Source organism: Conger conger, chromosome 6, assembly GCF_963514075.1.
Source record: "Conger conger chromosome 6, fConCon1.1, whole genome shotgun sequence".
NCBI lineage: Eukaryota > Metazoa > Chordata > Actinopteri > Anguilliformes > Congridae > Conger > Conger conger.
This window is the reverse complement of record NC_083765.1, coordinates 44,224,778-44,243,083: the sequence shown is the minus strand read 5'-3', so window position 1 is coordinate 44,243,083 and position 18,306 is coordinate 44,224,778. Positions and strand designations below refer to the sequence as shown.

The 18,306-nt window shown below is 43.8% G+C and overlaps 1 protein-coding gene across 4 annotated transcripts in view; it reads right to left on the bottom strand.

The window, feature by feature from the left end:
• LOC133130040 (zinc finger protein 536-like) overlaps nucleotides 1-18,306 on the bottom strand; it is a 163,703-nt gene that overhangs the window by 21,392 nt on the left and 124,005 nt on the right. The window contains exon 5 of one of the 4 annotated variants that reach the window (XM_061244262.1): nucleotides 16,545-16,765. The exons of the other annotated variants lie outside the window; for them this stretch is intronic. Within the exon in view, the coding sequence (XP_061100246.1) occupies nucleotides 16,737-16,765 (29 nt within the window). The 3' untranslated portion in view covers nucleotides 16,545-16,736. Of the gene's footprint in view, nucleotides 1-16,544; nucleotides 16,766-18,306 lie in introns of those variants that run through there. 4 annotated transcript variants of the gene reach the window in all.

Genomic DNA, 18,306 nt, shown 5'->3' with positions numbered 1-18,306 from the left:
TCACACGAGACTGTTCCCCCATCTCTCTTCATTTAGGCTGACCATGATGAGCCCTCTGCAGCAAATCCCCATCTAACCTTCCACTGTCCCGCGCAGTTCCCCCAAACCGCCTCTAGGTGGTGCTGGTCTTTAAAGTGTGAGTTGGGGGGGGGGGGGGATGTTTCAGCAAAGACAATAATAACATTAATTTCCCCCCCGAAATTGATTTTGATGTAAATATAAAATGCTGGCCTATCCGAGTGGCTAATGAAGCAGGCAGTCTGGCTGCAGATCGTAATTCGACCAGCTGAAAGAGTCCATTGCACATCTAATAGAGAGAGTCTGATGGGCCCAGCTTAGCTGAGACACTCCTTCACAGCCCCACAGCCCCTCTCTCCTCACACAGAGCCTGGCTGTTCCTCCACTGCCTCTACTCTACTTAAACTGTGACGCAAACAGTGGCTGCTCCCCTGTCTTTAGATGTAAAATGTGAATGGCAAAAGTCTGCATTTATATAGCGCCTCTATCCGAAGTGCTGATGCTTCTCATTCACACACACACAACAATGGTGAAAGGCTTCCTTTCAAGGCACCAACCAGCTCGTCAGGAGCAATTTGGGGTTAGGTGTCTCGATCAGGGACACTTCGACAAGCCTAGGACAAGCAGGCTACTGCTATGTGTGTGATTGTGACAAAATATGAACAGGAGACAGATACACAGAACCACTTTCACCCCACTAGGGATGGCCCTGTTTATTACCCGGGTACCATAACCTTGCAAAAGACAATGATTTTGACTGTATGGACAAGAAAAGGATGACTAAGAAGGCTGAGACTGTGGGTGGGTTAGACGTGCCCCTGTCTGCTCCGACACAGATCAAAGGGCAGCTGCCCCTGATTGGCTTGTTTTACTGCTTATGGGAGTGAGACTGCAATACTGGTGTTCATCTGTATAACAGGTGCCTTTAGATGGAGAGGAGAACTCATCCACCCTCAAACGTTTATGTCACAAGAAGTCTTATCAATGCTAGCGATAATCTGGGGTCCCTGCTGAAAATTCCAGCTAAGAACATCTAGGGTTTTAAGATGGCTTAAGATGGTTTAAGGTGCGCTTTCGACACTTTTACCTGGTCAGATCTGTGGTTGGTCAAAGCTGGTTAAGCTAGTGGAAGTGTGGAAAACACAGCTAGAACCAGCTAGAGCTATCTTCACCAGCGCAGGCCGGTTCAAGATGGAATTTTCACCAGGGTTTTGTTTTTTATCAAATCTTTGTACCATACTGACTCAGGCTACAGCATCAGGGCCCAGCTGAGAAGCTGGCTGTAAACTGGCACAGTAGCCATAGTCGTCCTAGTAATCCACACACACCTGGTAATCCACACACACCTGCTCATGCACACACACACCCGCTAATCCACACACACCAGGAAATCCACACACACCTGGTAATCCACACACCTGGTAATGCACACACAGCTGGTAATCCACACACACCAGGCAATCCACACCCACCTGGTAATCCACACACCTGGTAATGCACACACACCTGGTATTCCACACACAGAATCATCCCCACCAACTCTGCAACAGGACATCCAGACCAGAAACCTTGGTGAAAATGTACAGACTAGTCTGCCAGATAGGGGGCTGCACTGTAAACCCCTTGTGTGGGCTAAAACGTCTTAAAGAAGTACAGTAGATGAAGGAGTAACACAGGAGCACAGGAGCCATAGGCTAAGCGGGAAAAGCAGCGAAGTGCCTCGCGCTGGAATCAGGAAAAACACTTTAACCTTTAATCCGGGATTCCGTCTCATCCCACGCTCTGTGTGAGTAACAAGTCTGCCGGTTTAAACCGGGATCACCCAGATGCAGATGGTTCACTGTTTTTAACAAACCCTCCCTAATGTCACGGCATTACCGTAACAGACTCAGCACTGCTCACATGGAAATTTTTATGTTTAAACAAGATGTCGAGCCGCAACAGATTCCTGACCTTTTCATTAATAAAAATGATTAAAGATAAACCAGTGTTTTTTTAAGAATGAAAATGGAGCTTTCACATGGAGCTGAATTAAGTGAATGAGTGAATTGCTGTTTTGGACAGTTGTGTTCTGCACACACAGATTGTACAGTTACTGTAGGTAATGCATACACTCTTACACACATACTGCAGTTCACCGACTGAGACCCAGGTGTGTCCGGTCCTCTCTTACAGTGGGATGGAGTTAGATCCCATCGGAGGGGCCTGACCTCTCTGTCACCCTGCTGTTTAGGACAGGGTCTATCGGCTCTGCTTGGTTTAGCCAGAAAACACATTTTCTGTAAGTGTACAGGTAATTACCAACGCACACCTGTGGCTCCTGCCTTCTCTGAGAGGAGAGAGAGAGAGAGAGAAAGAGAGAGGGAGATAGATAGAGAGAAAGCGAGAGAGAGAGAGACAAGAGAGATAGAGAAAGAGAAAGGGGGAGAGTGAGAGAGTGAGCGAGAGAGAGGGAGTGATCAAGAGAGAAAGGGAGAGAGAGTGAGAGAGAGAGACATAGAGAAAGAGAGATATAGATCGAGATAGAGATAGAGGGAGAGAGAGAGAGAGAGATAGCGAGGGAGAGCGGGAGAGAGAGAGAGAGATTTTGATAATTGATCTGTTTGGCATTACATTCTTCCTGGTAGTACCACTCATTTTAATGTCGAACAGTTTGCTACTGTGATTTTGCTACAAGGGTGGTCTCCATTCAAAACAGGTACACTAATTAACACAAAATAAAGATGTTTAACTAGAACCTGACTCTCGCTCTCAGCGCACTAATGTTTATATATTAAGAGTTATAATTATATGACTGATGATGCTAAAATCATCAGCTGTGTGTTCACGTTAATTTTCTTTTGAGCAGGTGCAAAAAAGTCTCATGAAAAGCTTTTATTAGAGGCAGAAAATGAACACTCAACAAAACCAAAATAAGGCATAACTCTGTAATGCAGAATGCATGGTCTTATGGGATGTACAGTAACACAACAGTGAACTCTCCAGTTTCTCACTTCAGAGGGGAAGACCTCATCAGGGGCTAGACATTCACTCCAGCAATTTTACCATTTTATCATTTTCATTTCATAAAAATGAAGATACATGTGTTACATTTTGCTTGTCTGGAGTCATATCCTCTATGAAATGAAGACAGATGTACAAATCCTAAGATTAAATAGACCAAAGACAGGTGCCTTCAATTAAACATGTCACAGGGCATGCCCAGATGATATATTACAATTAGTATATAACCTCCTGCTTGGAACGATCTCCCACAGAAATGTAATGACATAAATAAAAAAATAAAACATCAAACAGCTCTGAGAGACAAAAGGAAGGGTCTATTCCTGAGGAAAAACGGTCTTTGCACTCACTCCAGAAATGAGTCATTGTGCTGTAATAGTTTGCCTTTGACACACTCCATAATTTTCCTGTGAGTGATTGTAAGACAATATTTCAGCATCTTATTTTAGAAACAGAATTTTTCTGTGGCCTGAACATTTCAACAGAGACTCTGAGAAGCCAGACGATTCACTCTGACACTCCGAGGCTCATCCTGAAGTCGGACCTCCAGCACAAACCGCTCTTTTACTTCACTTAATGTTGCTGTTCAGTTATGAGTTGAGTGGTTGCATGGATTCATGAAAACTGTTGCTTAAAAACAATAACCACATCCGTACTGCTTCAATCCAAAACTGATAACCAGCACTGTAACTAAAATATTTTGATTTGATTTTGACTGCCTTTCTGCCATGCGCTGTTTGTCCTTTGACAGCTAAACGTGTTTTTATCCGTCTTGTCTTTTTATTAAAAGATATAGTATTTTGATGTAATATTTTAAGAATTAACAACCAAATAAATAAATAAACAAGTAGATAAATAAAAAGGTGAATAAATGTGGCAATAAAAAAACCTTTAATTCTGTAGAGTGGTCTGGCTGGAAATACAGAGGCAGAGTTTAATATACACTGCAGTAATAAAACAATATATTAAAATACACTGCAGTTTAATCCTGTTACGAATCTCGTTTTTTTTCTTTTCACCCTGCATGATAGACAAGTATTGGATTTATTGTAAACGAGAAAAATTCATATAAACGTGATGAAAATAAAAAGCCTGAAGTTTCTTTTGACAGGTCAGTGGATATAGTCATCTTTTTTGTAAGAAAAAAAAAAAACACCAACCAAAAAAAAAGGTTTCCGGCTTTCATCAACGACCGGGAGCAGTCCGTTTGTTCCACAGCTATCTATTAAGTTACATATGCGCTAATATTTAAAAGTGCATGAATATTTCAGTGCTTCTGATAGAACGGGAAAGGGATCACGTTGTATTTGTATGAGTTTGCTTGGCTGCTATCCTTAGCGGTTTAATGTCAGACGTGAATATGTTTCCCCTAGAGCTTACAGTAAAGGCGACAGTCATCTGTTTCCACTCTGCCATTTAATCACTAGCTTCCAGTGTGAGTATTTGAAATGCAAATGAGCCACGCAAACCCAGGTAAATTAGAATACAGGAGAGTAAACACTTGTGATGTGAACTTTTCAAGGAAAAACATCATTTTCAATCAGGGAGCAAATTCCTTTTTGGGGAAGGGCAGTGCCCAAAATGATCTTTTCTCTTCCAGTGTTAAACTGCACACTGGTAACTGACTGATTCATTACGTTATTTGTACATTTGTACATTGTATATTATTTTGGTGTATGCTCAGGCAATTTGTCCAGAGATTTCTGTTCAGAGTTTTCAACAAAAGAATCATCACAGTGGAAGCACAACTTATTTTCAACCCTTTCAAAACTTTTTCATTGGGGTGTAGTATAATTAATATAATAATACACAGAACAGTGCAAAAGTCTTAGGCACCTGTATACCATTCTGCACAAAAATAATTCAATGAAAGGTCCTAAATAAACGTACTATACATTGTACATTACATTTTGGTAATTTGGCAGAATAGATAAAAACTGAATCAAATCAATATTTTTTGTGACCACCCTTCGGCGTTAAAACTGCATCACTTCTCTGAGATAGCCAACGCTGTAGCAGGGAGGTTGTTCAAAGTGTGTTGGACAACTTTCCACAGTTCCTCTGCAGACTTTGGTTGGCTCCTTGATTTTGGTTGGCTCAGCCTTGATCAAGTTTTTATGTAAAAAGTAGTCAATTGCTTACAGTAATGTTACTTTTTAAAATTAAATCCAAAAATGTCTCTGTAAAATTTAATCTTTTGGAAAATGAATACTTGGAAATCTCAATACTAACACACACAAAAAATAAACATATATATAATAAAGTCTAGGGTGCCTAAGACTTCTGCACAGTACTGTATAATTACCAAATATCAGCCTAGTTAATACACAACTAACCATATATAATGTATTTTAATATACGCTAAAGGCAATCTTTTTTTTCTTCAACAACCGCTGTGTTGCAGGGGCAGTTATAGCGGGTGAGAGTCATAATTCTTTGGTTCATGAAGATACTGTAAGTTATTGGCCCAGATTCAATCATATCACAATTTGCTTTGCAAAATTGTGATCTATCGGTTTAAAAAAATAAAAATAAAACGTTTTTACACCATGAGTTCATCAATAATTAAAATGTAGAAAAAACACAACAAAACATTGTTATTTCAATAATAATAATAATAATAATAATAATAATAATAATAATATTATTATTATTATTATTATTATTATTATTATTATTATTATTATTATATTGAAGTTTTTCAGGTTATGTGAGGCCTGTCTTTGCTTCAAGGCCAAAATGACACATTAAATGTAGTTGTCTCCAGATTGTTTCATCACTATCACCATCACCATCATCATGATCATCATCATCATCAATAACATCATCATCATCATCACCATCATCATCATCATCATCATCCCAACACCATAATCACATACAGATAATCAGCAGAGCAGATGAGCAACAGGCCAATCAGCGATCAGCGGTCAGCGGAGCTTCCGTCTCCGCGCTCTCCGCACAAACCGACGCGCCTCGGAAAAAACTTCGGCGAAAGATCGCGAAACTTCTTTTTGATTAGTTTGCGACTCGCTCAGCGTCTCCAGCTAACGAGCGGTTGTCACGTTTATCGGAGGCAGGCAGCGTGTGGAGTGGAGAGCTTCATTAGCGTAGCGTAGCGAGAGCACGCTTCCTCACTACACGCCACACCTTCGGGTTTACCGCGCGGCTCGCACCGCGTCCCGCCGCCCCGCATGCGCGGCTCCGCCCGCGAGGAGCCCTCCGCCAAACGTCTGTCACGTCGGAGGACAAAGAGAACTCACGCCGGCGCACGCAAAATCGCTGCGCTGCGAGTCGCAATTTCCCACAGTCTTGTCAACAAAAGCAGGCATGGGTTCCAGAAAGGTGTGACCTAGCCGCGTTGTCAAAAGCGGCGACACCCTGCCGCTCCCCGCCCGCCTCGTCAGCATCGACGGCTCGGAATGAATTTGAACATTCTATGACGGGGAGGGGGAGGGGGGAGGGGAGAGGAGATCCCATGTTCCACACAAAAACGGAAACAACAGTACCGTAGTGAGGACAGTGTATGTGAGGCCGCAGCAGCCCGGAAAAGTCCACAATTTGGAGGCGTGCGAGTTTCTGTCACAGTGAGTGCCACTGTTGAAGTTCGTTTAAATGTTTACATGGAGTATTTTTCTCTCAAACGATAAAAATAAGACTTGTGGAACAACAGAGGTGCCGTAAGGGGTGCGGTTGGACAATTCCAGGGGCCCTCAAAAATATTAAAACATTGGATTTACTGGGGTGCTGGGGCCCAATGCGTAATCGCTTCATGGGGCCCCGAGTGCCCACAACCCAACGGAGTGTTCAGTTCTCGTGGGCACCCAGCTCATCGGCCCTGTCCAGGGGGGACAGAGCCAAGCAGATACGAGCGGGACCATACATAGATAAATAAATAACTAAATAAGCCTGGCTCCCATCTGATGACCAGCTTCGCCATAACAGAATCCTTCTTTTTGCCAGGCGCTAAAATGGAGGCAGCAGAACAGAAACAGACCGGAGCGTTCCAAGCGCAGACTGTAAGAGAAAGCGTCTGTGCGCGCGAGGCCCGGTCTCGCGTCCTCGCAGCTGTTTACTTGATAAAAACATTTTAAACGCGACCCAAATAAACAAGAAACGCCACGGACGTTAGAAAGGAGAAGAAGAAAAGATGTGGCACTCATCTACGGAGCTCTTTAAACAATTGGCGGACAGATGATGCGGCCATCTTGAGATCGTTTGTCACCCGTCTGCTGACGATGACCTTGCAACAAACAGGAAGACGGATGGGATATCATCTTTCTGGAATGGTCCGCCGTTGTTTTTGTAATGAAGAGCCATTCCGCCTGCCATTCGCGCCGCCCGCCAAAGCGCAGAAACGCGGAGACGCATGAAAGAGTGTGACATAAAAGAACGGCCAATCCCTGTACAGCCAGTCACAGGCAGAGTGTGTGCACAGAATGTGTCTGATGCATGCAGATCAGCAGGATGTCATGATGCTAAAGGCGATTTGTGTGTGTGTGTGTGTGTGTGCGTGTGTGCGTGTGCAGGCGTGTGTGTGTGCGTGCATGCGTGTGTGTGCGTGCATGTGTGTGTGTGCGTGTGCATGTGTGTGCGTGTCCGTGTGTGTGTGGTGTGAATGTGTGTGTGTGTGTGAGTGTGTGTGTGTGTGTGTGTGTGAGAGAGAGTATGTGTGTGTGTGTGTGTGTGCATGTTAATTTCACCTCCTCCATTCTACAGGAAGTGTTTTTTATCACGTTGCCTGTTTTGTCAAGTGATGATCTATGTTTTAACCCTTCACTCTTATCCCTGCATAGTCTAGTAAAACCTAGAGACCTTAAAGTTCCTTTATTTACTGGAAACAGCTGCATGCAGGAGATTATTTTTCAGGATTTTTTATCGGATGAATCATGTGCAAAATTCATCCTCCACAAGAGAACTGTACTTAGGGATAGATAATTAAGCAGCAGGTTAGATTCCTTTCGGAAGGGGAAATCTGTCTTGCGATAACAGGAACAACAAGGTTGTTTGTTTTTTGGGAGTTTTTCTTCTCATTCTTTGACTATATTAGTTCATAAACAAGGCTTTATGATGCAAATATAGGCAGCAAAATCCCCTGATGTATATTCAAAGCTTCTGCATACAAGGGTATTGGAAAAGCACAACAATTCAGAGCATGCACTACAATGTGTGATGAATATGCCCGGGTTCATAATTAGACAGGTGTATAAACGGTTATTTATGGCTTCCTTCTAAAATATCATGGGGTCACTCTTGGCTGACTTGGAGGGATTCCGATTGGTGCTAATCATTCCCATGTTCTATTTATTCTGAAAAAGGAATGCTTTAAAGCAATGGCCCATTAACACAAGTTCATATTGATTATTGACATAAAAACATAAAAAAAGTACAACAACAGAAAAACAACCGTCTTCCGCTGTCTCGTGATAGAGAGAAAAGTTTTCTTCTGGTTACGGTCCACGGCACATTTCATGCAAACAGAACGAGCACACACTTAGGTGGACAAGCTCAATTCACCAGCATTTTATTCATATTTTCTGACACAAGCTCTCGTGCGTGCAGGAGTGTGCGTGCGTCTGTTTTTCTGCCTTTAATTACATCTCACCAGGACTCCTTTGAAAGAGCTAATCTTATCAGCACATCAAATTTGGCTTTAGCTGGATTAACCACAAAAATAAAACGGTCCGAAAAAAAGTGCCGAACCAACATTTGACAACAAACATTACTGAAGGATAAGTTTGGGCAAAAAAACACATTAATTACTGCGTTCTGTGGAAACGCTGTAGTATTCAGCTCCCTCTCAGCCCTGAGACGGTCTGAAGAGTCAGATTTACTCTGCATAAACAGAGGGCACTGTATTGTCAGACGGGAAAAGGATCAAGATCCAGTTATTGGATTTGTCGGGACAAAAGCCCTACTGTTACACGCAGGCATAGCTGCACAGCTACTGTATCTATCGGAACTAATATGTAACCATATCTGTTTTAAAAGGCCGATTCATATTTGTGAAAAGGCATGAGAAAGCTGCTCCCGTCTGGTGACCCAGGGAAACTGGAGTCACTTCTGAATGAGGCTCGCTGGGAACGTGGCCTTTGTGGGACGCAGTGCGTTTGAAAAGACGCTACATTAAATCTCTCAACAATGTAAAACATCCTCGTCTCTCCGACACGACAATGGCGCTTATTGTGCTTTGCGGTCGCCGTGACGACTCAGAGGCCATTTTGTGTACGACTCTGAGCACAAGGACAGCAGGGAACGAAAATTGGGTTATACAGTACTGCATGTGATCAACTTAGTTATTAATCTGATTAAAATGGATTCCCTGTGCCTCTCGTTTAACAGGCCATGGCCGGGCCAGGAATACAAATGAACAGAGGGAGGGAGGAAGTACGGAGGGATAGAAAAAAGAAAAATGGCAGATTGAGAGAGATGGGTGACAGAGGGAATGATGGAAAAATATCTTTGGAAAAAACTTTCCTTACTCAGATATGGGTTTGTTCTTTTATTTTATTTCATTTTATTTTTTGATAGTTGAAACTGTTGACTTTTTCAGAACGAAGTGTAGAAATGTGTCTTTGAATGAAAGAAAAAGCATAAAAAGTATCTGTTCAGTTCTTCTTCTGCAATTTCGCACAGGTAACCTCTCTAATGCCCATTAAATCTATGCAATTACTGAGGCTGCACTGCATCTCTCTAAGAAAGTGGCATTAAAATTCAAAGTAAGAGAGTTTGAAAGTGCATTGGTTAGAATTGTATAGGCGCAGCAGTAAGGAGACTGGTGGAATCTTCCTTTGGTCATTACCTCTGAAGAGATACAGGTGTCAGAGGTGCACACACACACACACACACACATACACACACACATACAGTGAGATCCAAAAGTCAGAGGCCACCAGTGAAAATGCTTCTATTTTGCATTATTATTATTATTTTCTAATACAAACTTTTTAATTACAAATTATCAGCATAACAACTTGAGTAAAAAAAATTTTTTTTTAAATTTAATTGACATTAATTTCAGAATTTTATGATTACATGAAAAAACCCAGATTTTCAATGTGGTCTCGGACTTTTGGACCCCGTTGTACACACACGGACGCACACAAACATGCATGCTCATACTGTACACACACACACACGGACACAAACACACAAATATGTCCTTCACTGTCACAAAACCCTGCTCATATGCGTACAGCAAAAACTGTGCTTGTTGTATTAAATTCCACACCACTAATAATGCACCAGTGATTTAGACATTTTAAAGACAAAACTAAGCGAAGTTTGTGACAAAGTGGTGATGCTTGTTAGCGATCTGCCTGCGTATTCACAGCCCAGTAGCACCACTCATTCTTAAGAGGAGCTGAGCGGCTGTGTAAATATGGTTATTGTGTTCGTGTGTACATGTGGCATACCTTTATGCTTGTAGGAAGTGTTATTTTACCACTGTAACCCCCCGGGGCTTGCTTTTCATATCCAAGACCGCCTCGGGACCACGAGAACGCTCAACGTGTGAGGAATATCACTAACTACGTGCCTCGGAAGTCCACTGGGAAGGATAAAATAAGCGTTAAAATAACACGCGCAGAGGCAATATTGCTCTCTATCCGAATGCTGGGTTTGGGAGCCAGGGAAGGCGTAACGTCCACACTGCGAGACTCTGGCGTTGTCGTGCGGTGTGCTCTGTAAAGACCTGAGCGTGTCTGACGTCTGCGGCCAAGCGGTCAGCCCCACGGTTTCACCTGTACCGCAGGGGTCCCCTTACAGAATACACTCTGCTGCTCTCATGAATGGAAACAGTGATTTATGTGTTCATCGCTCTCTGATGCTCATCCTTCTCTTTCAACGCTAATGCAACCCCCAGCACACTGGATCCTCTCAGTCAGTTATGAGCACAAAGGTTTACTGGAGAGAGAGAGAGAGAGAGGGGGAGAGAGGGAGAGAGAGAGAGGAGGGGTGAGAGAGAGAGGGAGAGGAAGAGAGAGAGAGAGAGAGAGAGAGAGGAGGGGTGAGAGAGGGAGAGGAAGAGAGAGGAGGGGTGAGGGAGAGAGAGATGGAGAGAGAGGAGGGGTGAGAGAGAGAGAGAGGGAGAGAGAGGAAGAGAGAGAGAGGAAGACAGAGAATTAGACAGGGAAAGAGAGAAAGGGGGAGAGAGAGGGAGAGGGGGAAGAGAGAGACAGAGAGAGGGAAATAGAGAAGGAGAGAGAGAATGAGAGAGATAGAATGACAGAAACAGTCCAAATAATTATTTTAAGGCTGAGGGAGGGAAGAGAGAGTTTTAATGCTTTTTTTTTCGCGACAGAAGAGCTGATATCAGGAAATTAGCAGGGGGAAAATATTTTTAGAGACGGCACAGCTGCGGTGGGAGCTCAACAGGTCCCAGCTAATGTGTTTAATTGCTCTCTGACAATAGAATTTGCGCTGGCGAGAGACAAGGCGCGAACCCATCTCCGGCACAGCTAAAGCGGTGCTCCCGCACCTGTGAAGAGTGGTGCCGGCTTTCTGTGCAGAGCCTCGCACCCGCACACACACACATACACCCACACCCGCACACACACACACACACCCACACCTGCACACACACACACACACCCACACCCGCACACACACACACACACACACACCCACACCTGCACACACACACACACACCCACACCCGCACACACACACACACACACACATACACCCGCACCCGTACACACACACACACACACCCACCTGCACCCGTAACACACACACACACACACACACACACACAAGCACTGCCAACGCCGTCTGCCGCCCAGCCCGGGGGGTTAAATAAATAATACAGAGTTCAGTATTGTAATAATTTCAGATGTCTTCAGCTGGCAGAGCAGATGTGGGGGAGAGATTCAGAGGGTTGGGGGCAAGGACAGGGCAGAATGGGAAGGGACGGAACTTAAGGGGATGGTATGGGATCGAGTGGAACGGAATGGGGCAGGATTTAATGGGATGCTATGGGATCGGGTGGAACAGAATTGGAAGAATTTAAAGGGATGGTATGGGATTGAGTGAAAGAGAATGGGACATAATTGAATGGGATGGTATGGGATCGGATGGAACAGAATGGGAAGAATTGAATGGGGTGGCATGGGATCGGATGGAAAAGAATTGGAAGAATTGAATGGGATGGTATGGGATCTGGTGGAACGAAATGGAACAGAATTTAAAGGGATGGTATGGGATCGGGTGGAACGAAATGGAACAGAATTTAATGGGATGGAATGGGATCGGGTGGAATTGGATGGGAAAGATTTTAATGGGGTGGTATGGAATAATATAGTAGGAGAAGCCATGGAACAGGATGGACTGCAAAGACACATTTTAGTTGGGTGGTAGTTGTCATTATCCTTATCCGTGATTTGACTGAGGGCTCTGATTGATTTGTCTGATTTATGGAACAGCTCAGTGACTTGGGCCTCAATTCAATCCACCTGCAATGCAATTTTAACTTTGGCTGAATTAACACTGCCGTTCGTCAGGCACATTGTCCATTCGTTACAGTAATGACAGAGCTTATGACGCTTCATAAGACATTAGGCTGTACAGCTGGGGGACTGGGGGTGCGCGATGAGACAGACAAACATCTCACAGCGTCTTCAGTGCAAAGACACCATGACATACGTTCCACTGCATGTGACCCATCCACACTACAGACCCAGTCAGGTATTAAAGCTAATCAACAGCTCCAACAAGATGTTCTATATTTGAAATTATTAGTTTGCAACAGAACACAGGTTAAAAAAAAAAGTTTAGAGAAAGTAATTAAATAAATAAATTAACAATAAAAAACGAACACCTGGCTGGTTTGGGAAAAAAAATCAGTACATCTGCTGTCTTTCTCACTCTCGTTTGTGTGTGATCACTTTTGCTTTGTGAACATGTGAGACTGTGTGGGTGTGTGTGTGCGAGTGTGTGTGTGTGTGTGTGCGTGTGTGTGTGTGAGTGTGTCTGTGTGTGTGTGTGTGTGTGTGAGTGTGTGTGCGTGTGTGTGTGTGTGTGTGTGAGTGTGTGCGTGTGTGTGAGTTTGTGTGTATGTGTGTGTGTGTCTGTGTATCAGTGTGTGTGTGTGCGAGTGTGTGTGGTGTTGTGATCATGTGTGTGTGTATCCATGTGTGTGCGTGCCTGCGTGTGTGTGAGTGTGTGTGTCTGTGTGTGAGTATGTGTGTGTGTGGGTGTGTGTGTGTGCATGTGTGTGCGTGTATGCGTGTGTTTGAGTGTGTGTGGGTGTGTGTGTGTGTGTAGGTGGGTTCCCAATGGGGACACTGTTTCCATTAGAAACCCAGAGGACTCTGGAGAAAGGAAAAGCACCTTCTGCAAGACTACAAATACCCCCCCCCCACCTCCCCCCCTCCCCCCATCCTCAGCCTGGTCTCCACACCATATGTTTATAATTATCACACAGCTTTGAAGAACCTGTGCAGGGAGAGGCACACATATGATCCTGTTCCTATGAAGCTGCTGTGGAACACGCCTGTTCAGCCTGTGTGTGGCTGACAGCTCGGCACTCGACCCCGATGCGGCTGGGTTCAAATCCCACGCAACCGGGTCGCGCCTCAGATCTCTCCTTCTTGACAAGGGTAATTGGCCACCGGTGACACAAATACTACAAGAGCTTACCAGATACCCCCGCTCCGCCCCCACCCTCTTCTCCCTCTCCCCAAAAAAGGAAGGTACAGTCTCCCATAAGCCCAGATCAGCAGGATGAAGCTGTCGGAGACACTGTACCGCGACTAAAAATACACGGCAGGCTTGAATAAATTAGCGGGGTTTTTTATTTGTATTTTTTTGTGGCTAACAAGGCCAGTCAGCGTTGCATGTTTCATTGGACACTTCTGCACTAATCGCAGCAGGGTGCGTACCACCACCACCAGTCCGCAGAAGCCCACGGGCCACGTTCTCCTTCACCCCCCCGCCCAATATTCAGGGAAAACTGGAAGTTCTCCAGCACTCCCACCAGGTGGCGCTATGCCCAGTGAAATGACCGCACACAGACCAGGAGCATTCGTCTGTTTGGTTTTCGCTCATGGCCTAGTCTGACCCCCCAGAAAAAACCATCATACACAATTTTCCATTGCATCTTGGGTAGAATTGTTTTTTTTGGGGTTTTTTCTGGCCCACCTCTGTGCAGTCAGTTTTCCCAGAATGCCATTGTTCCCCTCCCTCACAGAGCCGGCCCTCTCTGGCTCTCTCTCTCTCTAATTCCTGCTGAACGCTGTGCCAGTCCCCGAAAACAAATTCCGTCCACGCCCTCGGAATGTTGAAGCTCGGTGACAAATGTCAGTTTGGTTGACCTTTGACCTTCTGACCGCACACTCCTCTTTTAACCGCCCTGCTCACCGCCCTACAGTAGTGACCCAGAGCGCAAAGTGTGGGACTCATTCTGGTGACGTTAGCGCATAGCACATACAATCCCCCGCCATTTCTGACCACACAAGCCATATGACACTGCCCTTTGCATTCTGTGCTAAATTCTTCAGCCCCGATAGTCATGGAGAGTGGGCTGACCTACTGAAGCTCACATTCATTCTGTAGAGTGGACTGGCCTACTGTAACACGGATTCTTACTGTGGAGTGGACTGGCCTACTGTAACACGCATTCTTACTGAGAAGTGGACTGGCCTACTGTAACACTTATTCTTACTGTGGAGTGGACAGGTCTACTGTAACTGGAAATGACAGGCTTGAGGCCTTAAAGAAACATCTGGTGATGTCCTACAGAACGCATGGCATGACAAACAGGTCCTTCTATTGTAAATGCAAATGGGACAACAAATGCTGCACTCAAAGCTATCTGAAAGGTGTTCCACTAACAGAAAAATAGGATATCCACAGAAATCACTGTTGATTCTACACCCTTTCCTCTCAAAGGTAATGCAGACACGTAATCATAAACTACTAACGTATTTGTTCAGCATTCACACGGAATATAATCGATGCAGCAGCCGTAAAATGCGCTTCAAGTAAGATAAATCTTTGGAAGAGAATTAAAACTGCGTGCCAGCTGCTGAATTGCTTGGGTGCATTTGTGTTTCAACCAAAGTTTAAAATGCCCTGTCGACCAGTCTCCATTGCTTCTGTCTGTTCCCTGTCCACGTTTGCATTGGAGGACTGCACAGCTGATGTATCTCACACCTGATTGGCCAGAGGAATCACAAGTAAGGTACTGGGACAGTCCAGAAATGATTGGCGGGGGTAGGATACAGTGCTCCACTCAGCCTACACAAAAACTACACATAATATTTTTCAAGTTTGTTTTCTTTCCAGCATTATTTAAATATTAAGACCATCTTTCTTAGACACAAAGCCTAATAGAGGGACACACATGTCAACATTGTGGCAGTGGCTGTTTTTTTCCCCTATTTCGGGTGCTGTGGAGCACTTTTTCTGAGAGAACAGAAGCAAAGGAACATCACTACATATCCCAGAGGCCAGCTTTGATCTGAGCATGACCCTGTTTAGCTGTGCAACCAGTGTGTCCAGTGCGGGTGAACTTGACCCGGTTTAAACTTAAAACAGGAATGACACCTTTGAGTGACGACACCAGTGTAAATGTGGTCTTGTGTTTCTATTTGCTGTTCATCATCTGTACTCGCTTTATGCCTTTTTGCTGATGTAGTTTCTTTGAATATAATCAGATAAAGAGGAAAAATAATTGAGTGTCAGTTCAAAACAATAAATATCAATGATCTACTGAATGAAAACCTTGTTTCATTTTAATTCTGAGATAGAAATTTTGCAGATAAATATGATTTATGCCCACCATGTTTTCATTATAGTGAGTTTTTTATATAAATCACATTTTTATCACAAATTAATGACACTTTCATTGATAAATGCGATCTAGCAGAGGTAAATGGCAACCATTAACCACATATATTGTTTGGAATTGAGATGAAGATAATATAATTTTGAATATTTTTGCATACATTTTTCTTTCTGTATTGCTTTGAAATGGCTGGGTATATTTAACCCAGGCTAACAGTTTCACAAATGCTAAGCTACGTAGACAGAACACAAGGGATAAGAGCTCTTAGCCCTTTCCGACATACTCCAGTTCCTACCGGGTCTCCCATTCAAAAGCCGTTTGATTAGCCATGTAGCATTGCGGGGCCTCAAACGTGTGGGCCCGCATAAAAGTACGCTAATGGAGAAGGCTACTTAAACTAGCCTAACCACCTGGCTGAGACGCCCGCTAAGGCCAAAATCAGGGGAGAGTTTTTCGACGTTAATGATTTGCACTCTATTTGCATGCGACGGCTAATGCAGAAGCTCTTCAGATAATTGTACGCTGCCTGCTCTGGGCCCTGGCCCTGTGGCTCCGGCCTGCCCAGGAGGAGACGTGTTTGGAATTAAGTCCTCCAGGTGATAGTTGCACGAAGACGCGATGCAATCGGTGTGGCAGAGGAGGTGTGTTTCGGGGGAAGACTTCTCTGCCTTCACTGGTTCTGTGTTTGTGAAGAATAGGCTCGAGGGCCTTCTTAATCTGTATGTCAAATTGTCTCCAGTTATTTGAGCGCTGCGCGGGTTTTTAAACGGATGACGCCGCTCGTATCTAAATCCATCTATAGCCTTTCCAGCCTGTCAGATGAATCTTATTTTGTTCTGAGATGTTTTCTCGTGCGTCTGTGCCCTGTTCCTGTCGTCTTCATGAACTCAGGAACTCACTGCATCAGTGCTGCCAGGAGAGTTACTTAGCTTAGCTTATTTCCAACTGACTGCGCTTTGAGTATGAGAGAGAGAGAGAGAGAGAGAGAGAGAGAGAGAGGTGTAAAATAAAGCTGAAAATGAAAAACTAGCTTGTACTGTAGAGGTAAATAATGTTTTTTTCTATGTTTGTGTGCTTGCATGTTTATATGTGTGTGTGTGTGTGTGTGTGTTTGCGTGTGTACATGTGTGTGCGTTTGTGTGTATGCACGTGTGTGTATACATGCATGTGTGTATGCATGTGTGTGTGCGCATGTGTGTGTGTGTTCATGTATACTCCAGTCCAGCTGGTGTCTTCTGACATTTGTTTTGTTGCTGTTGTCAGGCGCGGGCAAACTGAGAGCTGATGGCCTAAAAAAGAATGCTGAAGTTCAAAGGGCTAAGGTGCTCTGAGGTAAAGAACGCTGGTTTCAAGAGCTGCACCAACACACAGCCAAGCTAACAAAGCTAACAAACCTAGCATTCTCAGCAGGCCTGACGCCAATCATTAACATTAATACTCACGGCCAAACCCACGTGGTAATGGCAGGTAATGTTAAAGACTGCACATTTAACATCTTATTTGAGGGCAGTGTAAACAGGACCGTTGTACCGTAAGTGTCTCTGTTGTGCTTCCCAGTCATGACTGAGAACGGAAAGCTTGCCAAAAACACCGGCCAACATCACATCAGAAAAATACATCACTTTCAATTAAAGGACATGCATCAAGGTTGGACTTGAAACGCCTTGTTAATTGATGAGAGAACACAAGGCAAACCTCTCTAGCTGAGGATCAAAATGGTGGTCATGTTTCTTGGGATGAATAAGGGTTCAACACATTGTGGTAAATGCATTCTCCACAACATAATGTCTAAAAGCTGCATTAATAATTTACTGGACAATTTGGACATTATAAAATGTTAATAAAGAGCCCTGCCATGTGTTAACAAATTCCCTCCTCTTATTCCTGTGATATTTTAATCCAAAATAACACTTTGTGTTATGATTCGTGATCATTTTGGGTAATTCAATTAACAGTTTTGCAGTGTAGAGCTTTCCTTGTTGCTCAGAACATTAATTACTATTAACTTTTGACCTTTTTTGTAATGGACACATCAATGCTACAAAAAAGTGGAACACACACAAATGTATGAAATCTTCAAATCATGCCATTTTATATCTAACGTTTGAAGTTGTAGTACACACACGAAAGGACAAACACACACAATAATGCATGGGCACCTACATTTGCAAACACGTTTCGAAGCAAAATCATTATTCAACGAAAAATGTCTAAACCATTAAACCATTACTGATTAAAAGACAACTGAATTACCAACCTGAATAAGCAATGACAAAATTGACTAAATAAAAAGAGCAGTAGAAGCCAGGGTTAGTCAAACCTTTTTCAAGATGCTGGAAAAATGGGGGCTATATCTTGAAGGACCATGCTGGGCTTTCAACCTGGTTTGGTCTGTGTGTACAATATGTGCAGGGTTTTGGATATGGGAAAGTCTTCACAGAGTGCCAGATGCTGGCGTGTGTGTGTATGCCTGTGGTTGTGTGCGTGTGTGTGTG